Source organism: Strix uralensis, chromosome 5 (genome assembly GCF_047716275.1).
Source record: "Strix uralensis isolate ZFMK-TIS-50842 chromosome 5, bStrUra1, whole genome shotgun sequence".
Classification (NCBI taxonomy): Eukaryota; Metazoa; Chordata; class Aves; order Strigiformes; family Strigidae; genus Strix; species Strix uralensis.
In genome coordinates this window covers 14064932-14090585 of record NC_133976.1, presented here as the reverse complement: position 1 = coordinate 14090585, position 25654 = coordinate 14064932, and the positions used below count along the sequence as shown (strand labels likewise).

Here is a 25654-nt window from a genome sequence, read left to right as displayed (position 1 = left end):
GCACTATAACAGTAAACATTGCCTAGCATATAGCAAGCCTAAGCCTAAAGGAATTTTGGACTATGACTCGATACTCTAAAATGGAGCAAGAGATGGTACAACATTTTTTATTTTGTTATCTAGAAGGATTTTCAATCAAGTTAAGCCAGCTCAGTTATAAAACTATACAAATTTTAACTTTAAGGATTTCTACCTTTTCCTACTTTAGATTGTGCTTCAGTTACTGCCCAAGACGATAAGCATCTTCCCCTGACACAGATTATGTCAACCAACTAAATTAAACTTTGTGAAAAAGATATTAATTCTACACTTTATAGATCTAAACAAAACACTCATAAACCTCAGTTGCATAGAAGGTTAAACCCTTCATCAAGAGAAGTTTTATAATCCAGTTAGTTGAGCTGTCCTGCCCATGATTAATGCATACACTATCTCCAAGGGAAAGGCACCACTGCAGATACAATTCATGAAACACTAACTGTGTGATTCTCATTAAGATATAGGTTGTTGCATTAAGCAGATTAAGCTACATTAAGGAACTCATCCTTCCAAGTGGTTAATGAAATGGTATACCCCAAAAACTTCTTAAATAAAAAATGATTCTATTTCAGCTGTTAAATTTCACTGTGAGAAAATAAAATGCACTGACCCCAAAATAACCCCACTTTGCTATCCCTCAGTATCTGTGCCTCTCTGCAGTACAAAGAAGCTCCCAAATCTTTTTTATTTCCATATATAGTGGACAATATATAGGGCCAGTCTGAGTAGTAAAAATGCCAGGAATGCATGTCACTGAAGAAAATAAAATTATTAAAACTCCCTTTCTTAAGACTAGGTGCCAAGCAAAAAACTCTTACCTCATACACAGATGGCTGGAACCTTCCCATCTATTAGTAACTTCTGGCCTCCAACTCCTGCAGGATCCCAACCTCAGTCCTCTGAGCATATTAGCATGTCTGGGGTGTATTAAGAGTCAGAGAGATCTCTGTTCTGGATTTACACAACTATTTGAGCGCAGATGTCCCATTGGGACTCTTCCTCAGTTTAAATGTGTTTGTGTGCATAAGACATTGAAAGATCAAAACCTACCAAAGCAGCAGGACTAGACTGAGATCTTAGTTGGCTCACGGGAACACTGAAATAGGAAACTAGTTTAAAATTCAGGTTCTGTTGAAGAGCACCTCTGAAGTAGAATTTTATTGTGTACACTGGCATGGCAGAGTAGGTAATAGGTGCTGATATATACTTCTAGCGGGGTCAGAAATTACTTGAACATTATAATTCCTCACCAGTTGTTATACTAGAAAAGAGATGTTCGCTTTCAAATTGAAAACTGCATGGTGCACAGACACCAGTTGTCTTTACTTACAGCCTCCAAATGTTGACATCTGTATCTGTGAAGTGAGGAACCTTAATAAAATAGATGCAGGCCTCTCAGCAGGGTGGGCTCTCAGCAGGATGGGCTCTTGAGATAAGGGAGGAGCTGCAACTACTGAGTCCCAAGATAAGGAACCGGGATTCAAAGAATGCTAAATTGACATGCTGAAGAGACCTAATTGGGTGAAAAGTCACAAGAGGAAGAGGAGGCATCTTCAATCTTCATCCTGAAGACCCCTGCCCAAGACCACCAGGAGCCACTGCACAGGCACAACGGGGAGGAACTTGAGAAATCATTATCATAAATCCCGCCCCAAGACTAATCGTAATATCTCTCCCTATTCTTGGGATTATCATGAATATGTAAACAATTTACGCTATAGAAAGGAGTTGCTTTTCGCTCCAAAATGTGCACGTTTGTGGAGGAGGGATCCCCCATGCACTCAGCGCTGAATAAACATATCTTCTTTATAACCTTACTGGTTGTAAAGTCGATACTCTGCACGTCATCTGTAGTACCCACAAAATGCATTTAGTAAAGCAGAGCCTCCTGAACTGTGGCTTTTGCAGCACTGGTGACATATAAACTACTTCCAAATGCCATGTGGAGGCAGGTCCACCTACCAGGAGATACTCAGCTGAAGTGTAGGATGAGCATCCCAAACCTGCTACTGTTGGCAATCAGTTACCACCAGTCTGAAGGCACTTACCTCGTGGCTTACACAAATTTCTATACATAGGCACTAAGTATTACTAACTGTTAACGGCCATTGATCAGAGCTATGGAGAGCAGCTTTATCACCTAATGCATTTACTAGGTCTTAGAATCCATACAGTAGAAATAACTTCAATCAATATAAATTTGTGGTTAATAATGTATGAGTAAAAGTCATTGCTACAAGGCCAGTTTGGCATTAGACGTACTGATAGGAGATGAAATGATCAGGAAATACCAGGTGAGAAGAGCCAGAAGTAAGAAATAAATTAGGATTTTCCACTGGCAAATCTGCCTGACTGTAAACAACAAACACATACCTCTCTTCCTCATACAGAACAAGATAAATTGGTGGTATTATGCTTGCTCTACCTTACCTAGACTAAGAGAATGATAGATTAACGATAAGAAGAGTAAGGCTTAAATTTCTAGCATCCCAATACCTACCTTGAGAGCTTTATGTCTGAATATAGGTAAGATTTATTCACTAATCAACTGGACATCCATTCCTGAGCTTCAAGATTACATGTACATAAATGTGTTATCGGAGCTCCAGATAGTCTTAGATTTCATATTGCAGCTATATATGATTTTTTTTCCCTATCACAGTTGCATAGCTTTGTCCTTTAACTTCCATTGTATTATGTGCTTAAGGAGGTAAGGAAAGATTAAAAAAATGCATATTTATTTCTAAAACCCTAATTTCTCTGGATTGGGTGCCTCAAAATCCCTCACTTCCCAGCCAGTCGGCTGGAGTAGCGTGTGAACTACTCACAAGCGTGAACAGGGAGGGAGGCGGTGGCTGTAATCCAGCACGTGGAGGAACCTGGGCACGAGTTTTAACTTCCCAACATTGGGGAAACGGCGACGGGGATAGAGGGGCCTGCGAGGCGGGAGGCGGCTCCTCCCGTCAGCGCCGGTACCCCCCGAAGAAATCCCAAGAAAACCGGGTCTAGGCAACTTTTCACTGCAGCACCAGGTGGTCAGAGCAGCTCGTACTCCCACGTGGGACCGCGGGCAGCGTTTACCAACCATCGGGGCCGGCCAGGAGTGGAACCAAGCGCTTCCCTTTCCCCGGTGCTGACGAGCAGCCCGGTGGCAGCCCCGCCACGGCTCCGGGCCCGAGGGCGTCCGGCCGCCACGGCTCCCTCAGCGCCGGCCCCCCCGCCGCCATCTTGCTAACGGGCGCCCGGCGGGGCCCCGCCGGGTGCGGGCAGGCCGCCGCGCCATGGTGCGGGGCAGGGCGCTGTGGAGCTGCTGCCTGCAGCTGGCCGCGCTGCCCTCAGCGGCGGGCGGGCCAGGTGGGAAGGCGCAGCCGTTCAACGGCTCCTGCTGGAGAGCCGCGGAGCCGCGGAGGGGGTGGAGCGGCACCATGGAGGAGGAGGAGGAGGACGAGACTTCTCAGGGGCAGCGGCAGCCCGGGAGGTGAGCGGCTCTCCGGCGGCAGGCAGCGCGCCGGGGGCGGGGGTCGCTGCCCCCGCGCCGTCCTGTGGGCAGGGAGGGACCGAGCCGAGCGGCGGCTCCCGCCTCCGTGCCCGTCCGGAGGAGAGGCACCTGCCCGACCGGCCGCCTTCACAGCCCGCCCGGCGGCAGGCGGGCCGGAGCAGCGCGGCGCTGCGCACCTGCTCCGAGCACGGCGGCGGGGCTCGCCGGACACACGATACCGGCGTCCGCCGGGTGAGCGTGGCGGGGGGACCGGGCTGTGCCGCCGCGGGAGGCGGCGGGGAGCGGGGCCGAGGGGGAACCCCGCCGGCGGCAGCGGGGCAGAGCGTCCCGCTCGGAAAAGTTCGGCGGTGGGCGAGGTGCCGGGGGCGGCCGAGCCCCGGCTGCCGGCCGCAGGGGAGCTGTGCAAGGCGGCTCCTCCGGCGCGGCCCGGCCCCTGGCGGGGGTGGGGGCTGGCGGCGGCGCGGGCGCAGCGCGGGAACCGGCCCGGCCCGGCCCGGGGAGCGGCGCCGCGGCCGTCGGCGAGAGCCCCTGCGGCTGCCTGGGACGGGGAGAGGCGTTTGCACCGGTGAGAGGAAAAAAGTCCTGGAAGGAAAATGGAGACTAAAAATACTGTCCGTAAATTGACAGTAAAACATGCTGCGGTGGTGCTCGGAAAGAAACAAGTTATATAATCGCCTATATAAAAAAAATACGCTTTGTGGTATTGACGGTGTAGCGAATGTTTTCCTTTGAGGGGGAAACACGAACAGTTGTTTATCGCGAGCATTTTTCTTGCGTTGTGTAGTGAGAAGTGGAGGATACTGACACAGTCATTTAGTGTCATCAATTCAGTCAAATAATCTCAATGATCGGCAATTATCTCTAGTAAGGATTTAGGGAAAGTATTTGTTGAATGTCTTGACGGCGTGCAGTGGAGTCCATATTAAACTTCTGCAGTTTTTCTAGTGATGATTTTCTAGTGATGGTTTTGATTTCTTACTCTGCTAAATGGCGATTGTGGAGCAAGTTTTCAGTTTTAAAGGAAAGTACCTAAGTATTTTTTCTTTATTTTTAAACTACACGGGCTAAAGTGACATCAAAAATGAAAGGTAACGACGGGAAAATCACTTCTGTTTTCTGGCAAAAGAGCCTTGAAAAGAGTCATGTATTTTTTAATTCATAGTAGCAGCTTTATCGGTTATTAAAGTAGGAAGCCCGATCCATTTTATAGGTAAGAGTTTCAGGAAGACAAGAAGAAATAAGATTTTTATCTTATTAATGCAAGAATTATCATAACAATTGCTTTAGAAATGCCCCAAATGATCTGAAATTGAAAAACCTCTTACATGAAGATAATGGGAATTTTGAATACCTGGAGATTGGAAAGCCCTGCCTGATTCACTCATTTAGATGGACAGGACACATTCAGGAGAGGAGGAAGGGATGACAGTGAAACCCTTCAGGTATAAATAACAGTTAATTGGGCTTCATCTTGGCCCAAACCAAAAGAGATCTGCAGCGTTTTTAAAAGGAAGCAATCCATTATTATTATTTTCTTCACTTGTATTGACTAAGTAGATTTGAGGAATTACCTCAGCAGGAATCTGCTATTTCCTCAGCCTTTATAAGCTCAAGATTGAACCAAAACTGCTAACTCTCCATTCAGAAATAGCTTTTCTTTTCTGCAAATGGGAAGGCAATTGTTTTGTCTATGATGAGAAAAATGGAAATGCTGTGGTATTAATTAGTGCCTTTATATGTAACACCTGCTGTGAAATTATTTTTTTCCTTTCCTTACATCTATGAGTCCCTTCCTGATCTCACTTTAATTTTTTTCAGTCAGTTGCTGCAAGTATGTAGTTTGCAGTATGCTGGTTAGCACTGTAATCAGAATCCTACTTCTAATACACTCAGAGCCAGGACCATGGTAAATCACTTGGTCATCTTGTGTCTAAATGCAGCTTTGGGTAAAAAGGATTTTTCTGTAAACCAAATGTTGCACTTGTTTCCTAGATTTTCTAAAAATATTCAAACCAAGTTACATGTTTTTTACTGATTACTTGTAATATCTTATTTAGCAGCTGTATAAAGAAAGGATGATTTGGGTTTGAATAGCATACAACTATGCCCAAGCAGATAAACCTTACAAAGCTGTTCAGCAAAGAGAATTGGGCGTTACCAAGTGGCACTATGAAAACACTTTGCTGCCATTGTGTCCCTACTGTGAAAAACAAGGTTTGATCAGATGTTGTGCAAGTGAAAAGTCAAGTGATAAGGAATGTATATCAAGAGATTTTTCTTGTTTAAGACCTGTTACCATGGTTAGAGCTAGTAGTGCTACTGTCTGCTGAGTAAGGCTTACGATAAGATTTCAAATTTTATTGCTTATACTCTTTAGAAATAGTATCAGTTGTTGCGGCAGAAACCTCCTGTGCTGTGGACTGGGTTTTGAGGGAGGGTTTCAGTGAGGTTCAGCTGTTTCTCATAATGTGATTGTGGCAATAACAAGTTGTTTATGTGTGTCTATTTAGGTGTGTTTAAATTAAACACTTAGTCTCCTTAAAACACCTACATATTTAGGATGGTGCCTCCAAAATTAGTAGATGGCTCACATTTGTGTTGGAAAGGTGCCTTGACTCTTCCATAAGAAAAAAACCCAAACCAAAACAAAACACCAAACCAACTTTAATATTAACACTTTTGTTGTTGACTAACAACCAAAGCACTTTGCATTTCATTTAGAGCACATGAAGAGACATCATAATCTAGAGTCACAGGGATAGAGTAGAAGGCTGGTTACCTATAGGAAAAAGTGTTGTCTTGAAAAATGTTAATGTGTTGTGACATTTCCAGTTTCCTTGGGTATTTGTGTTTTGTTGTGTCTGGTGTTCTATCACTTGCAATTTCTTTTAATGGCTGTGTTTCAGTTAAAGAACCATAAGGGTGCTGTATCGCATATGCTTTCTGGCTTTCCGGTATGAAGTTTTGGTGATTCAAAACCTATATTTGGAAAGGCAGATGACCTTCTAGCTTAACTCATGGGAACAGTTGCATTCAAGACAAACATATTTTTCAACAAAGAGAAACTTATAATTTCCTTATCTTAACTGACCTGGAAATGATTTGTTTGGATTTCAATAAATTTGAAGTCAAACGTTATAAATAGTTCTATAAAATTCATATATCTATGGGGTGTGTGTACATGCATACACAGACAGAGGGAGAGACAGAATGTTGTTGGGACAAGCAGAAGTTGAGTTTATGTTGAAATCTAAGTAGATGTACAAAGAATTTAGGGAAATAGTTTTATATTGCAGAGCAATGACATTGGGTCCTTCGTGCTTGGACTTTGAACTGAAGAGAGGAAGTCAAATAGACAAGCATTTAAATATGTATATAAACAAAATTGTATGACTATGCATTAACTTAAAAATAAAAACTAGTTTAGTGCTTGGGTGTTGCTGCACTTCCTGGACAACTGAGGTTTTATAGGGTTTTTAGGGTTTATTCTTGGTGTGAGTCTAGAGAAAGTTTGCATACGACTTTGTTCCTTTCTGGCATGGAGAGGAAAGGAAAAAGTAAATTAAAAGGTTTAGTAAATGAAGTGGAGATAGCAATTGCACAGTTGCAGACATAAAAGTGCCAGAGTTGTTTATAAGTGAACTGCTTCAGATCCTGCTTTGCCCTGTGGATCCTACGGATCAAGGTTTTAACATGATTTCTATGCATTTTTATGGAAACAGTTCTTACCTTGCCTCTATGGACATGTGTTATGAAGGAAATCAGATTTCTACCGTAGTATGTTAAAGTGGAGCCTTAGTTTCATAACAGGTAGTAGTATTTATTTTTAGTCATATCTAATTGACATAAGATGATAGATGGGAAACCTTTACCGTCAGGATGGAGTGCAAGCTTGTAATATATTAAAACTTTATTTTAGTTAAGGAAAATCTGTGCTAGCAGCTTCAACATTACATAATAACTTAAAATACTAAAACCAAGATGTGTAGGCTATTAACGCATGGGAATGGCTAAATTGTGTTTATAAATGCTAAACTTTAAAGTTTGGTTGTTTTTTCTAACAGTAAGCCCCATCCTGGAAAGGTTTGCCTTTTGTTATTACTGGTAGTCACATCAGTAGACCAACTGAAACCAATGACCTACTCGTTTGCATAATTACTTACAGGAGTGGAGCTGGGCCAGAACACTAAAGTTGGGGTCTAGATCCTGTAGCTGGGTTGGTACAAATTTCATGTTTGCTCTGTTGGAAAAGCTTTATTGAAATTCTGTACAAGTGTGAAGGGCTATCCATGGAGATTATCATTGCTGTTGGAATCCAGGGTTTATCTGCCCAGCTGTGTGCATGTGCTATCTTCTATTATTTTTCTGTTGATTTGAAAAATTGTCTGTATTTGATTTGTGATCCAGTTATTGTCTTGCATACCATAACACAGCTGTAATGCACAAACCTTGCTTCTGTTGTCAGCCTGAGTCCTGCAGAGCAGGTAAGAAAGCTTTCATTCCAGCTCTTGTGTTTTCTACATTCTTCACTATATATTATGTAGTCATATGGAATCAGTTGTTTAGAGAGAGCAAAAGAAAGCACTTTCTGTTCTGGTGCAGGGAAAATTGACTCCTGCTTTCCTTTGGTGGCTGCTTCAGCAACAGCACAGAATTACGCTGCTCTTGTGCTTAATCATAATGATAGTCTAGGCTGCTCTTTTAAATGTGATGGCTACATGCCAACTTTTGGATGCTTTTATTCAAGACTGCAGTAAAAGGTGAGGGTAGAGAGGGAAAGAATTTATTTTAATAGGTTTGTATATCTAAAGAAATTGGCTACTGGGTCTGTCATCTCTGTTAATATTTGTAGCCTCTATGGACAACTACTGTCATATCAGGGATCATAAGCTAAGCAGAATATGCATGTAACAGAAAACTTCTATAATATTAAATACAGTTCATAAACATGTCTGGGGACTACAAAGTGTTCATATTGGAGAGGGACAGCCCCAACTGGGGCACCTGGAAACAATGGGAAAGTAGTTATGTATTTTCCCAGTTCCAGGAAGAGGCATCTTTATGCAGTTGATAAAATGCCCATAGCTGATCAGGTTTAACTCAGGGTTGAGAAATAGCTGGCTCCAGGTACTACTGATGGACCTGACTGTGCAGCCTATTTGCATTTGTATCCAGAGGCATATAAGGGTGTAGCTGATAGGCACTCGTAATGGCTATGAATAACTTTCTGTTGGTTTGGTTCCCTTAATGAGTGCCAGGAAGGTAGAGGTCGGAATGTGTAGTAACGGGAGTGGGCTGCCTTTTGGGTGATAGGTAGCTATTAAATTTGATTATAATATGAAAGTTTAAGCAGCTTTAGTACTAAATGCGAATGAAACTTTGGATAGGGAATAGATTGAAAATGAAGCATATTAAGGGTAGGGGGGGAATCGTTGAACCTAACTTGGACCTGATTTGGTGGTGTATGAAGCTGAGCTACACTGCGTGAATTCTAAATGGAGGGTATTTAATGAATTAGTTTTTTTATAGCAGCACTGGCATAAGTAGTTCTTGTTTACAAGAGTAAATTCCTGTTCTCACCCTTCCCTGTCCTAGCCAGTTTGTTGGTATAAACACTTGCACGGTTACACAGTGATGCAGGTGAAAATTAAGTGCTTCTCTAGGGGATGGGAAGGTAAAAACTGACTTATCAGCTAGATCAGTTTCTTGAACTAATTCACCATGTGGACACAAATGTTTGTTTTGGCAAGCCTGGGGGTGTAAGGAGGGCAGAAATGGCTTGGCTCATGGTGGCTGCTTAGGTAATACAGCTGTTGTAAGAATATGCCTAACAACAGAGGACCATGGGTAGATGCTTCACATTTGTTTTATTTGTAACTAAATTTTTTTCTCTGTTATTTTGCTTTGATTTACTGTTGATCCTCAAAACTATATAAGAATGGTGAAGGATTCATCCTAATTCTATGAGGTTGTTAATAGAAACAGAAATAACTCTCCCCATTATCAACTCCATTATTCATCTTTCTTGAACAGTACACAAGATCACTGTAGAGTCAGAATACTTACAGATCTGTTGGGAACAGAGAAGAACCGGGCTGGCAACCTACAGCTGTGCTGTGCAATGGGTACATCCGAAAATGGAAGAAGGCTGTACTAGCATGGATTTTTTGTTTTGTGCATGTTTGGAAAATACGGAAGTAGGATGTCACACAGAATCCCAAGCTGGCTATTGAAATATCAAATAATACGAATTAAAGTTTCTGCAATGCTTGTTCTTGCTTGCAACTTTTAATGGGAAATCTGTAGAAGTATTTATAGATCAGCTAGTTGTAAGCTAGAGAGATTTCTTTCTGTGAAATCCTAAGACTAAGAGCATCTGGAATAATTGCTGTTGCAAATGATGTTGCAGTCATAAAAAAGAATGTATAGTGAAAGAAAAATTCCAAGTTGTGTATCAGTATACAGTTTGCAGAAGGCTCAGGTTCTTGCTTTGGTAAGTCTACAGTGGTATGATGCTGAAGTACTGCACAATAAAAGTTTAAATGCATTCAGAATTTTCCAGTCTCAAACTGTTTGTTAATTAAAGCAGACAATTTCAGACCTGAAGGAAAAATAAAAGCACAGCCAAAACTTAGCTGACAGTTGTTTGATAGTTGAGCGTGCGGAAGCCTTTTTTCAAAAAATTACTTATATGCTCCCTAGTGTTTGCAGATATCTTTTAGCTGAAATACTTTTTGGCTTGAAACTTAAAAAATATGCTTTTTGCAGTCATAAAAAAATATGTGTGTTGAAAGAAAACTTCCAAGTTGTGTAGCAGTATATGGCTCAGATTCTTGCTTTGGTAAAGCTACAGTGGTGTGAGGAAGTGCTAGGAATTGTGTGCTGTCCCTTTTAGTTGATGTGTAGTGCAGCCCAGCTCTGGGTGTAGTCTATACAGAGAGGCAGTGGTTAGAAATGAACCAGACTTGTTACTTCAAAAATAGAGAAAATTAAGGATATTTGGAAAGCTATGGAATGTTTGTAAGGTAAGTGTAAAGTTTTGTGGATGTTACTGGGTTCCAGTAAACCATAGCTTCATAGTAACTCTTTGTTAAACTTTCTAGCTTATGGATTTGTTAAATAAGGACCGTGTTTATGTGTAGAAAAGAAAGATAAATCTATTCTGGTAGACTTCACAGTTAGTAGCGTGTCTGTATGCTTAGCAGGGGGAACAACATCCATTTCAGTTGTGGAGTAGTGGATGTTAGAGGAGGCTGGGTGGAAAAGGTGAAGACTCACACAGTAGATTTTATGTTGATGCATTTCTTCAAATAAAATTAAAATAATTTGGCTTGAAGCTCGGCTGTGTTTAAAAGACCATTTAAAAAGAAAAAAATTAATGTTAGAGTGCTTCTTGTAATGTTAATGTATCTTGTTTCCAACCTTCTTTTAGAACAGAAAATATTAAAATATTTAGTTAAACTTTTAATTATTTTCCTATATAAACAGAAGACTCAAAGCCAAAATATTTGTGTCCATGTTTCAGTTATATAAGCAATGCTAAAATAAACAGTCTTTAGGACAACAGGTTTGGGGTCATATCCTGTTTGCAGGTGTAAACCTGTTTACTGGGACATAAGACATGGGTTTTCCATGCCATGCCCTGCCTGATCTACAACTTCTCTCCTGCTTTGTACTAGGGGCCCCTTAGTATTTGGTGCTGGAAAACCAGTTCTGTGAGCTCTGCGCTTTGATTCATGTTAGGCTTCATCCTATTCATCAGACGTTGGTGTTCTTCCCCTCTGTCTAGAGTACCTTCTGGCCAAGTGGATTTGGCATGACTAATGGTCTCCTTTAGTAGTCTGTACGTCTTGGTCCATTTCCTTTTCTGAATTCAGTCGAAGCAGTAAAGCATCTCTGAGCACAGAGAGGGTAGTTGGGTTGCATCTTGCCTGAGGCCCTCTCACAAATGGTGACAATCCACTTGCCCTTGTTTGGGGGTAAGTCACCTCATCCTGAAGGATGGGTTCCATTTGTTAAGAAAGCAGTTTAATGCTTGTGAGTAAATAGTAGTTTTCCTCTTCCTCTTTGTTTAAAAGTGTGGACAATAGAAGATTTCTTGTGGAACCTTACAATAACAAATACTCACCAAGGACATGACCCCTTCCCCCTGCCCCTCCCAAGTGAACACAACTCTACTCCAGTTCGATTTTGGTGTCTCTATTGCTCATAATTTGGCTGGCAATCCAGTGCTTAAATTTATTTCTCAAATGTCAAACTGTTTTGTTGGGGGGGAAGAATTCAGGAAGGCTGGATGAAAAATCAGCTCATTTCTGGTTTTCTAATATTTAAAATATACCTGCCACATCTCCTTGTCTGTAGAGGCTTTCTTTTGCAAATGGATAAAAATTTCCTTGGATGAACAACTGTTTGAGTTTTACTTTAAGCTAATGATGAGTGGCTTTCAAGAAATGATCATGTACCTTTTTTTTTTTTTTAATAAGAAAAATTAGATTTCTTTATTCCACGAATATTCTAGCATGTATTTTACCAGTTTAAATGAAACAGAAACGAACTGGCAGGATTGATACTTCAGAGGACTCTACAGTTTGTCAGGAATACTTTGTCAGTTAATTGTTTGTAAATGTGTCCCTTTCTTATGCATGTAAAAGGGTTGAAAGTATTCTGTGAGCACTGAGGTCTTTTATCCCATCAGTTGCTTATGGAATACTAATGAAAGCCATGTATGTGCATCATGTGGAAAATATGTTGGCAGACAGATACCTGCAGTGCCTTAAATGCTTTGGCATTGTCTTTGTTTAATTAGCGTAGTTGATCCCTACTTCCCCTAGAGGTTTATACTTTCAGAATAAGATCAAAGGTTTATATGAAAATTTAAGCAAAAGTAGAATTCACCTATTTTAGAGATGAATGAATAGATAAACAGAAGCTTAAAAACAAAACCTTAGGCACTCTAGTCTCTAATATAAAATGGCTCGTGGGAACAATAATTACGGGAGTTATATATATTTAAAAACCAGACATCTGAGATGTAAACAGAAGAATTTCCTGGAATTAAATACCTATCTGATTAAACTTTTGTGATTTGTTTTCATGATGCTTTCTAGAAGAGTAGATGTTTTATGCTGTGTCTGCGTGCTTTGCTAAATTAATAAGCTGACTTGGCATTGAAAATGCTCTTTGAAGAATGCCAAAAAAAAAAAAAAATCTCTTAAGTTAAAGTAACAGTTAAAGTATCCATTACAATTTTTTGAGTATTCTGTCTGTCTTTTAGTGGTGCTGATTATTTCTGTTACTATTTATGTCTGCTTAAAATGATATAGAGCAAGTTGGGTGGCTGTTCCATTGAAAGCTGATTCCAGTAAATGTTTAGTGGAATAGAGGAAAAAATCCTAGGAGTATCAACCGTTAAATTAAAATTATGATGCAGGTGTGGTATCTTATTGCTAAATAGAAAAAACATAAATGGAGTAGTTTCAGTAAAACTACAGGGAAACTAGAGAACAAAGCAGTTACATTAAAACAAGATGATGACCAAGGGTGGTACTAATAAAAAAATTCTGTCAGCAATGTTTTATGAACATAGTTCATGCTTCTTTATTAGAAGTGAATTTTGATATGTTAATGTTTTATCTATACTGTATGGCAAAATTATGGTTCTTTTGTTAAGAAAATGTCACAATATTTATCAGGTGTCATATCTTTGCAACTGAAACCATACTTTCTGTTAGTAATCAGTTGTTGATGAAATAACAGGGCCAGGCTCTGCATTTGAAGTTGAAGCATCACCAGTAAATGTATTTGGGTTCAATTTCATAACACTTATATGTGTATAAAATCTTAGCTGTAATGTCGCAGTAACATATTTCTTTTTCCCTGTAATTATGAACTTATGAGGGGCACAATGAGTTACACAATTTCGAAGACTGTGGGCTTGAATTCTGTTCTCTGAAAATGCTGTTTGAGTGGACTGGCTTTGGTACATCAGCCTAGTGCTTCTCGTATGAGTATGCAGCTAAAGTTTGAGTATCTGAGTTGCTGAAATAGTAGATAGGCTAAAACATGTGGTGGAGAGTTTTCCACAGGACAGACTTCACAATTTCTTATTTAAAATTATTCCTGCACCTAAGCAGTATATCATGCTGTCTGTTCATTACTGGTCATCTTCTAGTTTTTTATCAGGTAGAGTTTGTAAGTACCAGAAAGTTGTGCGATCTTTAAAATATCAACCTATTTTTTTAAAAAAACTGTCAGAACAGTCTATTTACTTTCAACTGAAATATTGAAAATAATTATAGAAAGCATTTAGCTTTAGCAACTTTTAAAATAAAGTAGGGATATTTGTTTCTTCTACCTTGGATATAATGAGATAGTAGGACTCCATATTCCTAAACTCTGCAACACGTAAGTGCAGTTTGGAATAAGAGACTCTGACTACTGGGTTTGCAGTTTTCAAAGAAATGTGCCAGAATTGTGGCTTTATAGAAATAAGCTTTTGTCAGTTATTTTCTCACTTTTTTTTGTATTTCACAATGGAAGTAAGAATAAACATTGCTGCCATGAGTTGAGATGTTCCATTTTTCTGTGGCCTTTCACTAGTCAGTTCAGTTAAATGTGTATCAGAATTGTATTTGAAACAGTTACTTTTACTGTTTTTACAATGAGCTTTTCCTTCATTCTTGACAAAATAGGAAATAGGACAAATGTCTTTTGTGTTCTGACTTTTCTACATGTATGTGCATCTTGTCAGCTACTAAGTAGTGTGTTATTACTGCTACCTGAGTCTGGTGCTCTTACTACAAAACAAAGTCACTATATAGGCAAATCCTGAGGTACTGTATAGTTCCAATATCTATTGGACAGGTTTGCAGGATCATATTACATCAGGCACTAAATGTCATAAGTTTCAGGAGGAACTTACTATTCTTCCAAAATGTAAATTAAGGAACCCTTCCCCCTCACTTTTGCAGTTGGTAGACAATAGTGTTAGTATCTGAAGCTGTGCATACCGGGGAGTAAAATTCTGCCTGAACTACAAAGAGATCTCGTCTGCTTGCCACAGCATGTTTTTGAAGTCTTTTGTGTAATAGCTACTGTTCTAAAAGCATATTTTGTTGAGGTAGAAATACAGTAGATCATAAAATGAGAAGGACAGGCTTGTTTCTGATGTGTGTGAGAACATTCAATCTTATTAATGTTGATGTTAGTCCAAGAAAAGATTGATTAATTTAAAATTTATTTCAGTTCTCCTCAAAAAGATATGGATAAGAAAACGGATGAAGAGCAGCCTTTGACTGCGTGTAACCAGTACCCTAAAGAAGCAGTGAGGAAACGTCAGAATTCAGGTCGAGGTTCCAGGGGCAGCGATTCTTCCAGGACCTCCAGGAAAAGCTTCAGACTGGACTACAGATTAGAAGAGGATGTAACTAAATCAAAGAGAGGCAAAGATGGGAAATTTGTCAACCCGTGGCCAACATGGAAATCACCAACCTTGCCAAATATTTTGAAATGGTCCCTTATGGAAAAAAATAACAGCAATGTGCCATGCTCAAAGCAGGTAAATACTTGTGTGTTTTCTGCTCTTGATTTAGACTGCTTTTTCCTCTGCTCTAATCAATAAAACAGGACAGTTTCTGACTAATACTTATTAGGCATCTTTTGGAGACTTTTCTAAGTCTTGTTTTTCTGATTTTATTATTACTTTATCTTTTCAAAAGATGGGTTAATACTTTCTGCCTCTTTAATTTTTTTCTCCTTTCTGTTAGTTCCATACCTTTTAATTTATTCAGCTAGGTTTATATCTACAAAAACAATAAAAATGGCCTCCTAGTTCAGTCATAAACTACAGTTACACTCTTTTTCACAGGTGTTGCCTTATGAAGCTTACTACTAACATCATTGGTATTGCATGAAATAGCTGTGGAATATCTAATTTTAAAAATTTTGCCTTTTTTTCCCAGATTGCTGTTTACTATGTACGTTACATCTTTTTCATAAAAATGTAGTAAATAGTTGCTGTCATTTACTTATGGAAGTGTTCGCAAATCTATGTTTTTCTGTTTCTGTATACCAGGAGCAAGTATTTGTATTGAAATACTAAAGATGCAGTGCCAGTTTACACCAAGAATAGGTAATAGTGTTTCCTTGTATTGCTTCTGTCAGATATTCTATATAAAGAAGGAGGCGGGGGAAGCAAGCTCTGAGGAAAGCTTCTTTTCCATGAAGAGTAATGGATACTGGAAAGCTACAGGTTATCTTTGTGGCCACAAGAAGTGTTACGATGGCTACAGTTCTGACAGTTAGGATTACTTCTCAGTGTATTTTCTAATGTGTTGACTGCATTCAGAAAAGCTGTGCTGAACTGTGCAGAACCAGGGAAAGTGTTTTTGAACAAATAGGTGTTGTTAATGCTTTTAAGCATCCAAGCTTTTCATTTTTTATCTTTATATGAATTGCCTGTGAAGGAAGGAATTTGATCAATTTCATGGATAGGAGGGCCATGTTACTTATTAATACATGATGGTCAGAGGTTTAGGGATTTCTTTAAGGATATTTAGTACTGAACATGTTTAAGGGAGAAATAATCTTGGCTGTAATTGTTCTATAGTAATAATAATAATAAGACTTCAGAAAGAAGCACAGGAAACCTATGTTGGTTTTGGGATCCCTTCCAACAATTTACTGTTTTAAATTTGGTGTCTTGCTTCTAGACACTATCTGCACCTTGTAGAAGTAACCGCAGTTGTGCCTCTGTGTGTACAGCTTTCTAGGCAGTGTGGTGCATAGTGATACTTGGGCCACATTTGTGTAAAATTCATGCCCTGGCATTTTCAATTGCCTTTGACCGCTGCCCTATTCCGTATGTGCACAATAGACTTCGTATCTGGCCAGCACCAGTGAGAAGCCTGGTTAGTGACTGAAGTACCTAGAAGGCAGTGCTAAGGAGTACTACAGAGTGCAGAATATATAGCTTTCTGATGGCAGTGGACAACTGCAGCACTCCCCTTTAATTTACAGATTATCCCTGCAATAAAGGATGATTACAAGAAATCCACGCTGTACCAGTTGCAAAGCTGTCTCTCTGACCCACTTGGGATTCATTTTGGACTAAATTTATTGCTTTGCATATGAAATTTTTTTAATTAAGTGCCTGCAATTATTAAGGAGCTCGGTGAAGTAAATCAGAAATACAAAAACCTAGATAGGGATCAATGAAAAGCACTTCTGGAGTTCTCAGCCATTTTGATGCTTCTTCCAGCTATGTTTGTTCCACACCTAAATCAACCTGTAAAGTACTTCTGAGCTTATTTAAAATTCAAACTAAGGACTCCATACTTTATTTAGCACTGCTAGATAGCATGTCCTTTGAGCAGACTCCTACTTTAATTTCCACACTGAGTGAGCCTAGTGATACCCTGCTATGCTGAGCAGGTTCAGTTTATCTGTACCAAGTGCTTTGCATATGTAAAAAAAAAAAAAAAGGCATATTATCCAGGATATGTACTTCACTGTGTAAAAGCTGTATGTATTCTAATCATGCCTTCACAACAAGCCTGTATCATTATCTAGAATGCATAGACTTCTTGTATTTTCATTACAGTCTCTATTAATAACTTTTTTCAGTGCTGTTGGAGTATCTTTAGTTGTTGGATCAGCAATTTAGATTGTTTTCATTTCTGCAAAGTCCAGTGGTATTCCAGTATGCACTAAGCACCAAAAATCCTAAGCTAATTAGCTAGTCTTACCAAAGCCTGTCATGTGTTTCTTCTTGCTTTGCATTAGGAAGGAAAGAACATGGGAGGGGGGAAAGGGCACAGCAGGAGGAATTTTTGTATTACTCCAGTGATGAAGATAAGACAGTATTAGGCACATTTTGCTTCTGTTGGTAGCTGATTTGACATTAATGCCATATTTCAAAGATCTGTTAGGATTCTTGTAGTATTAATATGTTTCTGGTTAGTCTGACAGAGAACAAAATGTACTATAGCAGGATAAGAGTTCCATAAGATTATGTATTTCGTTCATGATGTTGGTTTATCCTGTTGTATGAGTTTTAAGAATTTAATATGAAGTATACTACCAGTAGAACTTGTGTTCTAGTTTGAAATCTTAGAGTTGAGTAATGAGTCCTTATTGCTTTAAAAGGTAATTCTGGGGATTTTAGTGTACTTTTGTAAAATATTAAAAAAACACAACCCCAAACACAAACTCCATGCACTGAGAAGTAATTTCTTCAGCTTTTTCCCTGTGATTTAGTATGATAGCTCAACAAAATGCCTGATTTCTGATCTCATCCTCTGAGGAATCACTGATTTGGATCAGAGGCCTGTGTATCACAAGCATGTAGATCTCATTCAGAGTTTATGCTTTCCAAGTTACACTGCCTTTGTGCTCTTGGTTTGCCTTGGACTTTTGTTCACAGAATTTCGTTTAAATAGGTCAGGATACCGGTTTCTCGAACTGTGCTACTCTTTATTTGTCAGTCTTCCTGTCTGTGTGTCCTTTACAAATGCCTTTTATAGTGATTAGTTCTATCTTTAAATCAACTGTTTGAAATACTTAATAGTGTCGATCCTAGTGACATCCCTGTAAAGCCTTTAACAGTGCAAATGTGTTGTCGTTTTACCCTGGTAGGCAGCTAAGCCCCACACAGCCACCTGCTCACTTGCTCACCCACAGTGGGATAGGGGAGAGAATTGGAAGGTCAAAAGTGTGAAAACTCATGGGTTGAGATAAAGGCAGTTTAATAGGTAAAGCAAAAGCTGCATGCACAAGCAAAGTAAAGTAAGAAATTGATTCACCATTTCCCATCAGCAGGCAGGTGTTCAGCCATCTCCAGGAGGCAGGGCTCTGTTGCCCGTGACAGTTACTTGGGAAGACAAGTACCATCACTCTGAATGTCCCCTTGCCTCCTCCTTCCCCCAGCTTTTATTGCTGAGCGTGATGTCATATGGTCTGGCATATTCCTCTGGTCAGTTGGGGTCAGCTGTCCTGGCTGGGTCACCTCCCAACTTCTTGTGCACCCTCAGCCTACTGGCTTTGGTGCTGTGTAAGCACTGTTCAGCAACAGCTAAAACATCAGTCTGTTATCAACACTTTTCAGCACAAATCCAAAACATAGCACCATAGGAGCAACTAGGAAGAAAATTAACTCTATCCTAGCCCAAACCAGTACAATATATTTGAGTTGCAGTTAAGAATTGTTCACATCTGCCAATCAGCCAGTTCTTCATCCATTTAGTATTGTTAATATTGTATTATGCTGATTTTAAAAACTAGTTTGTGTCAAATGTCAGCAAAAATAAAGTGGATTCATTTAGAGTTCTCCGAATAATTTGTTGTCTACCTCTAAAAACAGCTACTTAAAAAGAACATTTTCCATAAAAAATGTATTTACTGACCTAAATTGCATTATGACAATTAATAATTAAATTCCATATCTGAGTTTAATTTCTTTGATATAATCTGACTTGTTGACTTAACCATGTGTAATTTGGTGGGTTGTCCTAATTTCCATTTTCGAGTATTATGTTGGTTTTATGGATCTTCCACTCTTTTTTTTTTTTAATTGAAATGTCACAATATAACACTCTCTGTTGTCCAGATTTCTGCTGCCAGTGTCATTCCCATGTACTTAGAATGAAATAGATGTAAGAAAGTGATGCTTTCTTGGAGAAGCAGCAGTTCGTCTCAGTTTAATACTCATACTTTGTTCTTGTATGAATTAAGTGGTTGTATTGTACTAACCTTAGATTCAGCTTTATAGAAGGTTATCTATTTTTCGTTTCTGGACACAGTAATCAAACTCTTTCTGTAGACATGTCTTGTCCATTAGCTCTCAGAAAAAGCAATTTCATCAATATTTTATTACTTACAGTAGAATTGCAGGGGGATGGAGGTGTGTGTGTTTTGTTTTTCCCCAACATATGCCCTCCAAATCAGTAAAATACTGTGGAGAAATTAACTTTCCTGAAGCTGTCAAGACTGTTTTAGCAACAAAAATCCTAGACTCCTAAACTGTCACAGCATCGGCTGGACTTTTAAGGGAGCAGGAGGTCAGCTCTGTATAAGCTTGCTGATAGCACTGATTTACTATCCTAGACCTAGAGAATGAGAGCACCAACGACTGCAGGGAGAACTTGACCAGGAACCAGAAGTACTGGGACATCTGTGATTACCAGGGAGGGAAGAGTGTCAGGAGTCTGTAGAAGCTGCCTAACATGGGAAAATTCTTCTAACGTGATGTGAGGAGTTCAGACTAGAACTGTTTGGGAGGAGACCCTTAGCCACACTGTGGCAGAGCTGAAGGTGGTCAGGAACTCTGAGAAGGCTTTTTGTTTGGTTGTCATTTTTAATAGGAAAACTCTTATTTATTATAACTCAAACCTCTGCTTAAGCATCTCAACCAAATTGCAGTGAAGAATGTAACTGGTTCAAATGAGATATTGAGTGGTCGTTGGGCAGTGAGTTTCAGCAGATAATGTACAGCCATGGCCTACTTTGTGCCAACTTGAGCCTACATACAGAGTCAAATTTGGAAGCTGATCAAGCTGAAAGGTGTTTATTTTCCTTCTCTGGATTAATGTTCAGCTGGATCAGTTCTCTCGCCCATCAGACTTGAGTGGGGACTGTGTAAGTATTTCTGCTGGAACAAGACGGGAGGTGGGAGAAGGTTTCCATAACTTCGTTACACGGGAGTATGGATTTAGGTTGATTCGAAGTCATTCATGGGACTGTATCCTGTACGTACAGGGAGTTCAGTACAGTGATTTATTAATAATTTTAACTACCTTGAAGGCTTCAATAAAACATCACAAGAATAATAGCTAAGTGCCTTAAGGTCCATCTTAAAAATGAGTTTGTTTTACAAATGTTCATTGAATTATTGGCAGATGAGAAGAGAGAATTATAAAAGCTAACACTAGCCAAGTGAGGTTAACCTCCGTGTGCTGCTTCTGTATGTAATGGGGAGAAGAGAGGGGGTCTGCTAAAGGCTTTTGTGGAATGTTGTTGGGAACATGGCATTCTCTTTCATCGGTGGGTTTCCAGCCTGTTTATGTTAGGACTTAAGGGATGCATCATTTAGTTGCACAAACTAGACTTGAACATTTGTTACAGTAACAGTAATGTACATATTCTTTTCCAGGTTAGGAAGGCCAACCCATTGCAAAGCCTTTCCCAGGATGCTGTTAGTGCCTTGCAGTGCTTTCACTGCAATGCTTTGAGACTCTCTCTCTCTTAGTAGGTCTCCTGGCCTGATGGGATACTCTCAAGTTCTCTCTTCTCTCTCTCGACAGAGAAGTGAAAATGTTACAAAAACCCAAGATGAAACTAGGAGGAAGTAGCTGGGAAAGTGGCCATTAAAAAGGCATCTGTTTTGTGTTGCAGTTCTGTGGTTGCCTAAAAATATAAACAAAATGTAAATCTTGACTGTAATGATTTGTGCCTTGTATGCAGTTTTTGTTCCATGGCTAAGTACATTCTGAAATCTCATGCATATTGTGTTCTTTTTTGCTAGGAACTTGATAAAGAGCTTCCAGTGTTAAAACCTTACTTTGTTCAAAAGCCAGAACTTGCTGGGAAGACAGGAACTGGTATGCGAGTCACGTGGTTGGGACATGCCTCAGTTATGGTGGAAATGGATGAACTTATATTTCTTACTGACCCAATCTTCAGCCAGCGAGCTTCCCCTACTCAGCTGATGGGTCCCAAGCGCTTCCGAGGACCTCCGTGCACAGTAGAGCAGCTCCCCAGAATAGATGCGGTCATGATCAGCCACACCCATTACGATCATTTGGACTACAACACTGTTACGAGTTTGAATGAACGCTTTGGGAGTGAGCTGCGCTGGTTTGTGCCTCTGGGGCTCCTGGACTGGATGCAGAGATGCGGTTGTGAGAACGTGATTGAACTGGATTGGTGGGAAGAGAACTGCGTCCCTGGTCACGATGCCGTAACTTTTGTCTTCACCCCTTCTCAACACTGGTGCAAAAGGACTGCGACAGATGACAACAAGGTTCTTTGGGGCAGCTGGTCTGTCTTGGGACCTTGGAATAGGTTTTTCTTTTCAGGAGATACTGGGTATTGTGTTGCTTTTGAACAGATAGGTAAAAGGTTTGGACCTTTTGATCTTGCAGCCATCCCCATTGGAGCTTATGAACCAAGGTATGAAAATCAAAGTTTGATCAAAATACATAAATGAGATTATATACTGATGACAAAGAAATACACCCAGAAGTAAAAAATGTAGGTATACTTTATTAAGAATATACATTAGAATGTAGAGGCAAAAGAAGGAAATTGCTGAGGCGAAAGGAGACTGCTGAATGACAAAAAAGAAGCAGGCAATTGGAAGAGCTGAAATACCTAGGATGCGTGCCTGTGTATGTGTGATGCTCTTGAAGAGTTTTTTCTTCAGTCTTAAGCACAGCAAGATGACTTTCTTCCATGAAAAATATGGATTAAAAATCTGTAATTACTTTGTGGGGTTTTTTTTCTGAAATAGCATCACTTAATCCAACCAGTTTAGATGCATGCAATTTGCTGCATTTTTCTCTTGCTTCAGGCTTTACTCTGTTTTTGCAACTTACCTGGAGATAAAGGTGACTCCTTTCTAGGGTATGAAAGATCCGTTTCTTTAGGCATCTGTATCCTACTTACGACAGGGTTCTAAACTTTTAGATGATAATACTCATATAAGGCTGGAAGCAAAGCCTGTATAGGCTGGGAAAGGAAAATAGGAATCTGAATAACATGGTAAAAATCCAGTATCTTTCAAGAATTGCCAGGTTCTCTCTTCTGTTTTACCACCGTTCCCTCAGGCTATCTTCTGAAGCACACACTTTTTGGTGTGTGCTGCTAGCATGAAATTTTTTCAGGGATGGATTTAAATCTATGGCCTTAATGCCTCAAGGCACCAGTAATATGTCCGTATGCTATTAAAAATATAGATAAGAAAAAATCCATTTGAAAAGGGGAGTGAAATACATGAACTGCTGTTTCGTGGGTATGTTGGTATATTCCAGCTTGTTGATTTTGAGGGTTCCGTATGTTGTTCAGACATACATGATCCGTAATTTTTTTGATTAGGTGAGTGTTTAGACGGGGATTTTTTGTTTGTTCGTTTATTTAGTTAGTTAGTTTTGATTCTTTGTCTCTTACCCAATGAAAGTAAAGAAGAAATCTTGCACTGAATTAGTGACACAAAAAAAATGTACTTTGTGTTTTGGTAGGTGGTTTATGAAATACCAGCATGTGGATCCTGAAGAAGCAGTAAGAATCCATATTGATGTTCAAGCAAAGAAGTCTGTAGCAATTCATTGGGGGACCTTTGCTTTAGCAAATGAGGTAAATTTCAATGCTATACATGAGCTCAGATTTCCTGTGTACACAGCATTAATGAAGGTTTGCTCTTGCAGTTTGACCTAGTATCTGTAAATGTATATTTAAAATGTAAACTTTGTATAAGTGAAAAGTCGTTACTATATGTACTGCAGTTAAAAACAATTTTTAGCTTTTCATTTCCAGTTACATAAAATATTTCTGTTAACATTTATTTGAAAGTACAGAGTTACTGAAACAAATGTGGAGGATTTCTGACATCCAAAAGGTGTGGACATGCATGCAATAATAAAAGTAAACTCAGCAGTGCATCACCTGGAGACAGTAAGAATTGCATGTCAATACAGTATTTATTAATCATGTCTGTCTCATAAATAAATGGAATAGTATTTTTAATAGTTGATTTGTAGTTAAACCAGCAAGAATATGAAAAACTAAGTTATTCTGAGATGCTGATTTCTTTTTTTTTAATAAAATTTTTTTTGACTCCCCTCCCACCCCGCCCCAAGTCCCCAGTTGTAATAAGGAAGTTACCCAGGTACCTTCATAATGACTAAAAATGCATTGAAAGGGAAGTATCTACATCACCTTTGATACACCTTGTCTGGTAGCTGTTTTTCAACTTTGTAACTTTGTCTTTGTATCAGTTGTGCCACTTTATTTTATAATTCAGTCCTGATGCTGTTACCTGTGCTTACCTGATATGTTTTCCTTAACTTGGATATAACATTTTCTAACCCGATGCTTCCAATAAACAGTCACTAGTGCCCACAGTACAAATGCTGCTATGCATTTAGAAGCACAAAATTGGATGATTTCTTCCTGATGATGCCTTTTCAGAAATGTAACAAATACAATGAAGTAACTTCAGGGGGACCTTACTGAAACGGCACTAGTTTTGAAACAGCAAAGCTGACAACTTTGTTTTACTGCCCGAGAGAAAGCGCCATCTGCTGACCTGCCAACTCTTACCGCATTTCTGCTTCTAAGGGAGCTACTTCAATACGTGGAAGACTGAATTTTGGATGCTAAGTTGTGCCTTGCTAGTTACTCTACAACTGTAAATCAGTATTCTTATCATTTAATAACTGCAAATGAAACCAAACATTTTGACAAATGTCTCTTCCCCCTTCCCCACTTTAGATAACGTTTAAAATATAAACCATATCTTGTTTAGAGCAGCGATATTCTTTTTTTTTTTTTTTTTTCCCCAAATGCTGCAATGGTATCTTTTCCCTCATATTATTCTTATTTTTCCAGTACTACTTGGACCCTCCAGTTAAACTGAATGAAGCTCTTGAAAGATACGGCTTGAAAAAAGACGACTTCTTTGTCTTGAACCACGGAGAATCACGGGAGTTGAGTACAAATGATGGGTTTGAGTAATGAAACAGTAGCAGTTCCTTGTACACCCTGTTTGATTTGAACTAGCAATTAATGTTACAAATATTAATATGATGTACTTACAAAATAGACTTTCTGGAGTGAATTGGATTTTCAGATGCCAGGTTTGTCAGTTTCAGAACTAAAACTTGCATACCAACTTCGTGATAAATTTTACTAGTTATATTGTTTATAAAATTTGAGAGGTGATCTAAAAAAAACTGGTTAATATTTAAGGTATTGTCTGGGAATAACTTGCAGTTTCAACTCTTATGTACACCACTGATAAATTACTGTTTTTTTAAAAAAAACCTCTTCATCTTACCTGCAGCAGCAATAATAACCTCAGCACAGGACATATTCTTAGAATTAATGGCTGACTTGAATTAGTCATTGTTAGAATGTCATCTCCCACTTGTTAGTCATTAATCTTCAGGTTATGTCCTGTGCCTTGATAGCTTCACTGTATGTTTTGTGGGGTGGAGTCTTCCAATACAGCTGTGTTGTTAAAGCTCAAGCACAGTAAAATAATTATTTTACTGAGTGCTTCTACATTTTCATATCTTGACGAACCACAAAAGCTGAATTTTACAATGATCTAAAGAAATGTGCCTTTTAAAGAGAGAGATAATTTAATATTGCATCATTGATGTGTAAAACTTACTGCTGGCCAGAGTATCTGCACACTTTCATTGTTTTGTCAATGTTTTTAAGTTAGGCCTGAATGTGTCTAAAATAACTTTCTTGTCAAATGCAGTACCTGAAATGGAAGAATCCCTTAATGGCGCTTGTCTTTGCATTGACTCAGCCTATTACTAAGTACTTTTTTTTTTTAAAGTCTTAAGCAAGGGCTGCGGTATTTTTTCTTATAACTTCCCTATAATTTTAAAGTTAAATGAGAGATTACAACATTGTTCAGTATTGTAAAACTTGGCTAAATGTATCTGTATCAAATTGCCATGCTAATTTATAGAATTAAAGCCTATTGTTGCCAATAAAAAGGCATATTGTTGTTCTTCATAGTTCACTGGCAAATAATTTTTTTTTGGTCATGATTTGTTTTGGTCTCTGGGATATGTGTGGGTTTTTTTGGTCTTGCTGTGCATTACATTTTATGTTCAAGAATATAAATAAAAAAGAGACACATTATTTCCCTGCAATTCAGATATGAACTTCTGGCAACTAATTAAAACCAGTTAATGAGACTTCATGCTAGGACCAAAACTGTGGTAATCTTAACTGTTGCCAGTTAACTTCTAAAAATTTATATTGGGAAGTCCTAGAATTCTTATAGATCTTAATACCAACAAAGAACAGCACAAGGAGGCAAAGATCAGTTAGTCCAAGTTCATACAGAGGATTACAATTTTATGTTAGGAAAAAGTAGCTTAT

At 39.1% G+C, this 25654-nt stretch overlaps 1 protein-coding gene across 3 annotated transcripts; it reads left to right on the top strand.

The window, feature by feature from the left end:
* Positions 1-3275: 3275 nt before the first annotated feature.
* Positions 3276-25263, top strand: NAPEPLD (N-acyl phosphatidylethanolamine phospholipase D). 3 transcript variants are annotated; one of them, XM_074869908.1, is made up of 5 exons: positions 3276-3517; positions 14783-15095; positions 21057-21703; positions 22771-22885; positions 24140-25263. In XM_074869908.1, exons 1-5 carry the CDS (start codon positions 3321-3323, stop codon positions 24263-24265), a joined length of 1398 nt encoding a protein of 465 aa, XP_074726009.1. In that variant the 5' UTR covers positions 3276-3320; the 3' UTR covers positions 24266-25263. The 3 variants fall into 3 exon arrangements, with proteins under 3 accessions (XP_074726009.1, XP_074726010.1, XP_074726011.1); XM_074869909.1 differs by lacking the exon at positions 3276-3517 and adding an exon at positions 3524-3769; XM_074869910.1 differs by lacking the exon at positions 3276-3517 and adding an exon at positions 3834-4103.
* Positions 25264-25654: the final 391 nt, after the last annotated feature.